Genomic DNA, 11,524 nt, shown 5'->3' on the forward strand with positions numbered 1-11,524 from the left:
TCCCGGGGAACTTTAAAATAAAGAGAAAATTTGCTGAATGGGTTAAGTCATTTAATCCTTTTAGCATAATTAAACTCATCCACTCAGTCGATTGCTTAGTAGTTGTTTTATATTGATTACTTCAATTAATCCACTTGCTCCGGTTCGTTTGTCATGTTCTGCGCTGCAGTTGATTCATTCCGTTTTCCTCTGTGTTTTATTTGTATAAAATAGATGCTAAATAGACATAATATTTTATTACTCTGTGTTGTTAGCTGCTAGCTGATTGAGTCACAACTGTTTGAAAGGATCTACTATATGAATTTTTAAATGCATATTTTGGGAAACTATTTCAACCAAAACAAGTCTTGTGTCCACTACACAAAAAGTAAAAAAAGAAAACGGTATAGTTCAAGCAGAACAAATATTTTTACTCGTCTTTCCTCATCCATTCCACATCTATAATTTTTTAATCACGAGCTATATTTTTATAAAAAAAATTAACTATTATTAAATTAAATTGGGGTTTTTGGGGTTCTGTGAGGTTTTTTCACACCCGAATCTCAGCTTCTAATGATAAGATTTTCAAAAACAATACACCACTAGACTTGCTATCTCAACCTCCCCTACATAGGCAAAGCAGTATAAGGGCGCCAACCCTTCAATCCCCCATGTTTATAAAAAAACGTAACATTTTTCTTTTTTTAATGTTTGGCACCATACTGCTCTATGGAATAAGTGCTTATCACCCTTTAACCACTTCAGCTCATCACGGGACATGAAAACGAGTTGAGTACGATACGCAGTTTTTTTATATTATGCGAGTGTTGGAAACCGAAATTTAGTTGGCTCCTGTTTTTTATTACGATGACCTCTGAATGAAAAAGACGTTTTTCACCAAATCTCGGCTTCTAAGCATCTCAGATTTACAAAAACTGAACACCGGTCAACTCGTCATAACTTCCTCCAGATAACTGAAGTACCCCTCAAACCCTTTCCCACCTCATCTAAAATGGTAAAAATATTAGATAGATTGATTTTACTTTCCCTCTGTTATCAAAACAAAAATAATGCTTTGTTATATATATTTTTTGTTCTGGATGTGGATGTATGGGGCACAGTTGCCCTGCTGATCTGCAATAAATAATTTCTGAATCTAAAAATGCATTTCCCGCAGGTTGGAAGCTAAATAATTTCATAAATTTATAAGATCATTTGAATCAACATTCAAAAATTAATTTTAGCAATGTCATAAAAGTTAGCTCTTTAATTAATAGGGCATATTATATTTTTTCTCTTATTTGAACCCTATATGCCTTAAACTCACAAAAAAAACCCCGCTCAAATTGAAACTAAATTGAGCATTGCCAATTAATATTCGCGGCCGGCGGAACCACTTTGCCGGCGTAATGAAATATAATGTATGAGTCGCACTCTGGCGAGTCAAATTTAACGAGGCCGCTAATTACGCCAGAGGGTTGCTTGGTTAATGAGATAATTAGGAGTGGATTGCGGCCCGATGGAGGGTTGGAACGGAACTCACTTGCTCGCGTCGCTCTCTCTCGCTTCATTATTGCTCTCTGCTGTTTTTGTCGTTTGACGCACGCCGCCCCCGCTCTCTCCAGACCTTAGCAGCTCATTTGCATGATTATTATTTGTCAGTCTGCCGCCGGGAAACAATGGGAGTCCGCTGTCTGAAATGTAATGTCGCGTGTCGGCACAACAATTAATACTCGTTCGCTCTGGTACGCATGGCGGGCTCCCAATCGGGCCAGAAGCATCAATTTTGCACGGCCGTATTAATACGTTCTCCCTTGCGGCGCTCGGAAAGTATATCGGCTTGTTATATGAATTTATATTATTCCATATCCCTAAGGGCTTTGCTATTTTTGCTTTAAACGGTGAAAATTCAATTCCTTAAAAAGTAGAAAAAAATAATGCAAGCTTTTTGCCTCCAAGCTCGTTGAAATTAAATTTTCTTTTCACCTATCAATTTAATTACCCGTCATTACCAGATTGCCTGCACGTCTTGATTAGGACTTAAAGTTCAAAAGATCAGCTACAAAGTCGGAGCCGCATTTTTTTGTCGAGGACACGTTTGGTCAAAATTTAATCAATTCAAATGTTGATTTTTTCTGTTTTAGTCCCGTTTTGAAATAGCCCGAAATCGTTTAAGATTTGTATTAGTAATACTTTTTATCAGGAAAAGAAGCCATGATAGAGGGTTTAATTGGTTAAGAGTTGGATACAGGTTTTTCTTTGCAAAAATAAAAATTAAGAAATGTAAATCGTTAATTTAACTTTTACTTTTAGAAAGAAAAGTGCCCTTTTTAGCAAGTAATCTTTTTGAACATCACATCTTTGTCACGTTTCAAGCATATTGTCCAAATACGAATTCTATTATCCTTTTAGAACAAAATAACTCAATTTTAGTTTCAGTTCCCGTCCCATCATTCACATGCTGTAAATTTGTTACTTTTATTCGCTAAATCTCAATGAATCGTGCCATTTAGGTAACTTCACGTGTCTGGAGGTGAACTTCACGCTGAAGCGTCGCCTGGGCTACTACCTATTCCACACGTACGTGCCCACGTGCTTGATCGTGATCATGTCGTGGATCTCGTTCTGGATCAAGCCGGAGGCGGTGCCAGCCAGGGTCACCCTGGGGGTAACATCGCTGCTCACCCTGTCCACGCAGCACGCCAACAGCCAGAAGTCCCTACCACCGGTCTCATACATCAAAGTGAGTTACCAGCTGGCTTTTGTTGTGATTTATTCCTTTATAGAACGCTGAGAAAATATATTGCAATTGTAGGACAGAATTTATTAAAAAGAAAAACACTCCCCAGCCGTGATTCAATTTGCTGGGCGCTTCTTTCATATCCGCTCGGCGCTCGACAGTTTTATTTTCCGATATCCTGTTTGTTATTTTTTATGTCAGTCGGAGCAGAAGTAATTAAAAACAGACGCCCTCCCGCGAGAATCAATTCGCAAACGCTGCACGACTGCGGATTCATGCAAATTTCTCATCAAATCAGCACGACTGCTGCTTAAAAATGAAACGGTAATCTCTTCGTTGGTCTGATGAAATTTTAAGCCTGGCGCAGTTTGTATAAACTCACTAATCCACGCAGCGTCTTCTTAATTAAAAAATAAGGCTAACGTAAATATACGAGCGAAAGAAAGGATAATTAAGGCCGGCGTTGCTGCTGCAGCTCGAGTAATTTATTGCGTTTCACCAGATTTGCCCTGCGCGCTGACAGATTCGAGTTGAGACAAGCCTCGGAAATTATTGCTTGCGAGCGCGAGGCATCTCTCGTGATTTAGGATGATAAGAACGTTCTGTTCCCGGGTGGTGGAAAATAGAGTTTATAAACTGCACAAAAGAATCACTAACCGTTTTAAATTGAGAAGGAAAGTAAAACTGATGAATGTTGTGTTTTTCTTTATAATTTTTTGCACCAAAACTTTCATTTGATAGGCAATTTTTTACAAATCACTAAACAACGGAAATTACCAAATGATTTTTTTGTTGCATTTCGAGTTGAGCGCATAATTTTTATATTTCCAAAGAAGGTTTAAAATACTTTTAACTCTTTCAAGTTTAAATTAAAATCACTAAAAAAATTCAAGCAATCTCATTACTGAAGAGAACCAAAACATTATAAAAATACAATGTTTCTAAACATTGGAATTAATTATCCACCGTCTCAAAGAAATTAATCCAATTTTCCTTTTAAAATTAATTTTTAAATCTCGTTATGGTATGCAACTGCTGTGGAAACCATCAAATAACCATGTTCCTCTAACGTTTATTCAAATTTCATTCGCATAATTTTAAATTCACCAGCCAGAGCGGCAGGGGCGGTTTTCAACAGAAATATAATTTAAAGGCCTCAATGAAAGCGCACGATTAACTTTTGTTGTGGGAATGAAATTTCCATATATACGGCCCAACCACGAACAACAGACCCATTCAGACCGTGAAAAGAGAGCACTTTCACGGAAATTAGATGACGAAAAAAATCTTATTTCAGTTCATACAATACCTACTACTATTTTCCAGTGTCCTTGCTCGAGGAATATCTGCGCCGGTTCGCATTAAAAGCACTCTAACTGCGTTTTTACGTCTCTTTTATGCGGCAGATAATGCTAATTCCGTGGCACGCACATTTGGATTGCAAACTCGGCGCCGTTATCGCTCGCTGCGAGCACTAGGCAACCCGCGTGACGCGCGTAACGAGCGGCTTGCATACCCCGATCACGATAACGACACTTTTATTGCTCCAAATTGATCATCATTTTTCAATTTTACTCCAACATTTTTCTTTCTTTAAAACGTGTCTCCCCTACTTGCAAAAAAATGAGTTGAAATCCAGCTGATTGGCTTTATTTTTTATTTAATAAATTAGGTAAATTTGCAACTTTTTCATTTGGATTGGTTAAGGATTGGTTAAGCTTTATAGTATTTTAAACTTTGGCCAAAAATTAACCAATATAACGATACACTTGTTTAAAGAATTAATTGGATTGATGTATAAGGTTTTTAAATTGCTCAAAATTTGTATTTTTTTCACATTTTATTCTCACTATTCTAATTTCCAACAAGACTTTTTTAGTGTTTTTGAATCAACATTAAGTAAAGAAATTTGACTCGTGCTGAGCTTTTAATCGTAATCTCTTTCCATAGCATTATTGATTAATCGGTTAGTGCTGCGCTATTGTTCACTCGGTCTCGTCTCTGGTTGCAGGCAATAGACGTGTTTATGTCCAGCTGCACGGTGTTCGTGTTCTGCTCGCTGATGGAATACGCACTCGTCAACATAATCCTCGGAGACCTCATCGAGGACGGGGAAAGACCAGCGGCAATCAAGAAGATGATCAGGAAAATTGTGAGTTCGTTTCTTAACCCCGTCCAAATATAAAATCTTTGATGGTGTAATTTTAGCAAAACAACAATTGCATTGGGCTGAGAAATTTAGATAGTTTATCCCAGAAAAAGAAATTATGAAGCAGAAAAAAAGCTGAAGATTCGTACCCTTTTTTCTTATTTCTTTAATAAGTATTAATCAGCAAACGTATTTATTTCCTAATTCAAGATACACTAATGCATACTTTCAGAGACCAAAAAATAATATAAAAATAGGAAAATTTCAATTTAACAAAAAAAAATATTTCAAAGTCACACGTTATGTTATTAAGAAGTCAAATAATGTAAAATAGGGAAAAAATCACCTCAAAAGTTTACAGGACAGTGAATAAAGACTTCTGCTTTTCGTAACCCGTGAAAGGAAGGCAAAAACCTCGAAAGGGTGTGCTGCCCAGTGGAGCCATTGTCTTGGGGAAGTGTTTAGAAGATTTGAAAATGTCTATGTACGGTATCACAAAATAACAATAAACGTAAAAAATATTTTTAATTTTTCACTTGTTAGAACATTGAAATTTACCTTGAAATTCGTATTTATTGATAGAGGCAGCTTCGTAGCGATTAATTGCGTCTGGAATTTATAATATGTAAGCTAACTGCATTTGCCCTCGACCTACTGCTACCGCATCCTCTCAGGGATCTCTGAGTTTGACGGCATACTGCGGTGTTTCAATTATTGCAATATCACGGTGTGTAGGAATTCCGCAATTAATTATGGATATGAAATAGTCGCATCTCGATCTAGCAATGCTAAATTTAACTATTAAAAACTTAAGTGGCAGGCAGTTTTCTTTTTTTTAAGTCGAAATGCTAATTTTACTAGTAACAGAATATCTTTGTTGGCTCTGCAGTGGTCAATCCTTGTTCAAACAGTCAAAAAATACTGCGCTTGCTAGAACCAAGGACACAAAGACTAATTGTTCCCAAAAATCTTTGGATATTTGAATTGGTTATTTAAATTGACACACGTGCACAGCAAAAAGTAGAAAAATTGTCAACTTTTATTCATATTTTGATACACGGTAAAAATATTTACAATTAATTCTAGCTGTTAACAGATTGGTTTTTAAATTTTGAACTTTTGACAGCTAAAAGATAATGTGTCTGTTTTTTTATTTGCATTTTTTTAGATAAAACAAAATCAACCCTTAAGTGTGGAGCTCGTCCTAAAAAAACCTTATTCCTAGCCAACTGATAGAAATAAAACAATTTCTTGAATGCAGTGCTAACAAAATGACAATGTTATTTCAGCAAATCCAAGCTCAGACGCAAGCCCTGGCCGGCGGGAGCAGCGACGACGGCGGCAACACGCTTAGCTCGCCATGCAACAACCAGGCGGGGGTGGCAGCGGCCAAGAGCAACGGGGGCGGCACGGAGGCGGTGGAGCTGATGGGGCCGATGGTGGCGGAAGCGCTGGCCGGACTGCCGCCGACCATCAGCGAGCGCGTGTGCCGGCAGCAGGCGCGCCACCAGCGGAGACGCGACCGCGCCATTTTCATAGACCGCTTCTCGCGCGTCTTCTTTCCACTCTCCTTCAGCGTGCTCAATATCATGTACTGGACCGTGTTTGTCGAGTATTACTTCTAATAACGTGGGGACACGCGACCCTCGGTGCGCTCCTCCTCAGCGGGAAACAACAGCGTTTGCGCTTCTTCAACGAGTTCCATCGAATTCTTGCCAAAAGAAAGAATAAAAAAGACAATCCGTCGTTGCTCTAGAATTCACTAACACACCTACCTGACACGCATATCCGGGTGTTTCTGTAGGGATTTTGATAAAATTGCTGCAAAATGACTGCTGCGTCCATTGAATCTCCTCTGATAAAATTTTTTACAGTAAAATGAAGCATTTTTTGATTCAAAATTACGTTCATTATGTAACGGCAGGTTTGACTTTACCCCGTACATCATACATCATCCAAAAAGAAACAACGAAATCAATTGGCAGCAAAGGCCAAATTTTGGAAAAGTTGAAATTTTAACAAAAATTCATAGCAAATTTTTAATGATCTTTATCCACCAAGATATGAAATAGCGACAGTTTATATAAGTCATTGAAGCTCAAAATGAGAGCAGTTATCCCTGATTTATGGAAAGGATTAGTATGGGAGCGTATAATTTGCCTAAAATGAATTGGTCCAAACGATCCGGAAATTGTACAATTGACTAGAATTTGTCAGAAATGTTTTTACTTTTCATGCAATTTTTCTATTGCCAAAGATATTACAAGTTGCAATTCTTTCGCAATACCTGGAAATATTTAAAGAGCTCAAGGGTCCAATTCAGATGGTCACAACTGAGGAAATCAATTTTTTTAATAAAATAATGCATCACAACCGGGCATCCCTTCCAGTCAAAATTTGTCTCGACAGAAAAAATTATTAAAAAATAGCCCATAAATTTCGTCAACATCCTGAAACGGCTTAACACTGATTTGACGCTAAGTTTATTTCCGACTTTTTCAATATTTAGAATGAAATACCAAATTTAAAATCCCCTGATTTTTTTTAAATATCATGAATGCACTTCAAATGTAGAAAATTTCCATTTTTTAGTTCTTTGTAAATGGCTTCATTGGAAATTAACATAGTTCAGGTCGGTTTTTGGTGGATTGACGGGCTTGGGCTTTAAAAATGGTTTTAGACAGTTTTAAGTGTTGCTTAAAAATCTTAAAATTGAAATCATACGGTTCTTGCTGTGGATCCAGTTGTTATAAGCGTGCAGCAATTTTAGTTTAAAATGTCTCAAGATTACGCCCATTAATGAAATAATATTGATAGAGTCGGGTCGATTTTCTTTCAGCGCGTCGCCGAAATTCGATTTTCTATTATACGCTCGGCCCTGGCTGTGTTTTGTTCTCCATGTAAAGCATTTAAAGGAATAATTTTTATTATATATTGATCGCTGCCAAATTTTCAATCTCTTCCTCCTTGAATTCCCAAACTCGCTCAATTCTCGAATTATGTAAAAACGTACTTTCAAACTTGATGCTTGTGCATAGATGGTAAAACGAATTTTTAAAGCGTAATTTATAATTATAAGAAATCGATTTTCGCTATACGTGAAATTTTCATACAGTAAAATAAGTAGAATTTAATTCGAACGATTCAACCGGCAAAACTCGACAAAAGTGTAAGAAAATATTGAAATAAGCATTTTAAAAGATTCTAAATAATAGTTAAATGCTTAATCCGGTAAGTATGTAATCAAAGAATAATAAATATAGTCAACTATATCGATAATTCCGATCTCAATTCCATCGATTCTGCGGAAAAGGCTCAAAGGTGGAATATTGGATATTTTACAAAATATGAAAATCAGATATTTGCGTACAAACTTTTCAAAAACATGTTTCATTTTTTTTTTTTTAAAAAAGTGCGTGTATACCAAGCGATAGAAACAATGTCTATTACGTCACTTGGGCTGCAGCTGATGTGTTTTCATTCTCTGCTAATGTGATTATTACACCGCACTCAAACATACACACACACTCTCTCTATAACTGTACAAAATACACAGATTAGTATTATCGTTAAATTGTGCTTTATTGCCCTCGAACGGCGGCCTGTAAATATATAAACCGCAAACAAACTCTCTCTACGTATATTATTGTACTCAAACGCAAACACGCAAATCGTGCAATGGGTTACCGAGGCTTTAAAATCGCGCTTAGACATTATTTATGTTAAATGGTGCGAAAGAGGATTGCGCGCGGGAGATTATGCAAATTATATATATAGTTGTGCACTGCGTGGCGTCAACGGCACTTGGCCAGCCTTTCTCTTTGCTCAAGTTTGTCCAAATTATTTGTGACCTTATATTTATTGCCATTTCTCAAATTTAAAAACAAATTTATTTAACAAACTAAGCAGCTTAAAACAATCTTTGTCCAATGACAATTTCAAATATTTTTAAGCTTATGTTCAAAAAATTCCGTTTTTGAACCAATGCGTTTACTATTACATAATATATTTACCATAAAATTAAAATATTAGTCAACACTATTTTTTTACTTCTTAATATTCACTATTTTTGCTGATTGTAAAAGACAGTTTCAAATAAAAAATGGCTTAATATATATTATCGAATTCTATATTAACCTCCTTATATAGATGGGTCATGATTGAGTTATTACCGGTTATTACTATATTTCAAATTATTATAGTTACAAATTTTCCATCATTATTATTGGCTGGCCATTTTGCTCTTGCTTTTCAAATAGCTGCAGTGTCAAAACAAATTCCTATTAAGCAATTTTAATAAATCGTGAGTTGTTTTAAAATTATGTAGGTGTTCCGTTTCTAAAGATTATAATCGTTGTTCACTGTTAAAAAATAGAAAAAGCTTAACTTTGTAAAATAACTGTTGTGTCGACTGTTGAGGGATGCAAAGATTTACGTGTTGACTCGAAAAGTGTGTGCGATTTATCTCATTTGAAAGCTGTTATTAAAATCGTAACAATCGTGTATAAGCAAAGAGCAATCACAAACCCTGAAATATTATGTCTCCGATGTCTCTCCTTCATTGATAATAAAAGAGATTTTAAAACGCATTGGTGTGAGTTTGATTTTTCTCGGAGTTGAAACATTAATTGCAAACATTCAGCAGGAATCGAAGCAATCAAAGGTCCATTCATCCGCAAGATGCGCCCACTATTCAACTGCACCGGCTGACAGTTGGAAACAACTTGTGCGCCTGCAAATGAACCTAATTACAAACTTTGAATTGAATCGCGGCTCTAGCATGAATTATGCAAACATCTCTCGGCGCGGCTTTGTCAAGTGACGCGTGGGGAGAGAACAATAAGGAGGTTTATTACATTGCCACGCGCTGGGTAATTACTCGTTCGCTAGGTGCATGCAACCCTTTTGGCCTTATTAGCGAAATGTGTTGATCCCCCTTGAAGGGAAACTCGGCGAGCAGCATTAATCTTTCTCGCCAGAGGAGAGCTAGTGCGAGAGGCCAAGTTTTCCAATCAAAACCTCATTAGCATACAAGATTTTCTGTCCGAAAGTACTTTGTTTCCGCGAATCAGAGTCAAACTGACTGAGATTGAAATTGATTAATGAGTGATTTAAGAAGGGATTATGCAAATAAACCAACTTCTGCTTAATCTATTCTGGTGTAAACATTTTCCTGATTTTCCGGTCTATTAATGACGGCAGAAGAAGGTGCCCAAAACAGAGCCACTGGGTGAAAATCGTGTGCAATTTTTTTCATGTAAAATGTTTGGCATAATAAAGAAGTAAATTCAAGTTTCCCTTGTAAATAAATATTTTTAATTTTCAATATAATTTATTTTTATTAAGTGTTAAACGAAGACTGAATTTTATTGTCTGAGTTCATTTGGGTAAAATAGAAGACATCAACTCAACAACATTTTCGGTATTGTTACATCATAAATATTTGAATAAATGAATAATTTAAATAATTTATTCTGCATGAAATTTTAGATAGATGCATTAAAAATAATATATACAAAGGTGATCACAATATCTACCACATTGGTGGCTTCACATTAAGTTTAAGTATTTATCACAGCATAAAAAGAAATGGTTGCATGCGTTCAAATTTACAAGCCTTTGTTTAACTTCCCAAAGAGCTAAAATATGCAGCTTTCAAATGTTATAGCATTAATTGGAATTGTGAGTAAATTATTGCAAACAACAGATGAAATTACAGAGAAAAGCCGTCTTTTATTTTATATAAAAACCTTTTACGAGAAGGATATATGTATGTAAGCAATTAGCAGAAACCTTAAAATCGAAAGTAAAATTTAAATGTTGTTGTTTAAGTACGTGGAGCAAGTTTCTTAATAAAAAGAATTCTCCTGAAATCAATTCCCCTCGAATTCACTTTCATTGAAACTCAATTCCGAGTTTCCCTTTGTATACAGTGGAAAACATCTTTGATATCCACTTTTTTTCAGCAATAAGGGAGCGCAATATAGGGTCTTCCATATTGAATTTTAGAATGAAAATCAAGTATCTACTATGCGGAAACTTCAGCATTCCTTGAAGTGATCCTTTTGTTGGAAAATTCTCTCGTTGCAAAAAGGCGGCTTTAATAGAATACCCTTTACTGCGCAATTGGAAGATCAAAGCTTTCACAAATCAAAGTGGCAGCTGCACATCAAATATTCCATCTTGAACGTTATTTGAGTATTGTATTTTGCATTGGGGGCTGTAAATAGTCAATTTCCCGAGTCGCACTTTGGGCTGCCGGCGGGAGCAATTTGTCTGCGCTGACTTTTTGTCCCGCACCAGCGCATTGAACACGACTTGTTACAGTTGTGTGCGCGCCGAGCGACGAAACCGCTCAATCAGAGCCAGGCAAAATAAGGGGATTATTGGGCGAGCGGCGGCAACTTTGTACGATAAATTGGAGACCCACATTCGGCGGCTGAAAGGGGGAATTCGGAACGTGATCCGCGACCGGATCAATTAATTTTGTGCCCCAAAGACGTGCCCTCCTGCATGGTGCAGAGCTCGACTTTTCCCCTTCTAATTGAGACGGTTGAATGTTCAACGCGTGCCGACGCATTTTCTGCCTTTTATTTAAACCCAGCAAAATTAATGGTGAAGCGAGAAGTGTGGCAGGGGATCACTGATAGACTGGA

At 36.7% G+C, this 11,524-nt stretch overlaps 1 protein-coding gene across 1 annotated transcript in view; it reads left to right on the plus strand.

Annotated features, from left to right (window-relative positions):
• LOC135946303 (glycine receptor subunit alpha-2-like) overlaps positions 1-8,270 on the plus strand; it is a 127,851-nt gene extending 119,581 nt beyond the window's left edge. Inside the window, exons 7-9 of the mRNA XM_065494476.1 lie at positions 2,493-2,722; positions 4,731-4,871; positions 6,158-8,270. Coding sequence (XP_065350548.1) covers positions 2,493-2,722; positions 4,731-4,871; positions 6,158-6,493 — 707 coding nt within the window. The 3' untranslated portion in view covers positions 6,494-8,270. The remainder of the gene's footprint in view (positions 1-2,492; positions 2,723-4,730; positions 4,872-6,157) is intronic.
• The last annotated feature ends 3,254 nt before the right edge of the window (positions 8,271-11,524 follow it).

The sequence above is a fragment of the Cloeon dipterum genome, chromosome X, assembly GCF_949628265.1.
Source record: "Cloeon dipterum chromosome X, ieCloDipt1.1, whole genome shotgun sequence".
NCBI lineage: Eukaryota > Metazoa > Arthropoda > Insecta > Ephemeroptera > Baetidae > Cloeon > Cloeon dipterum.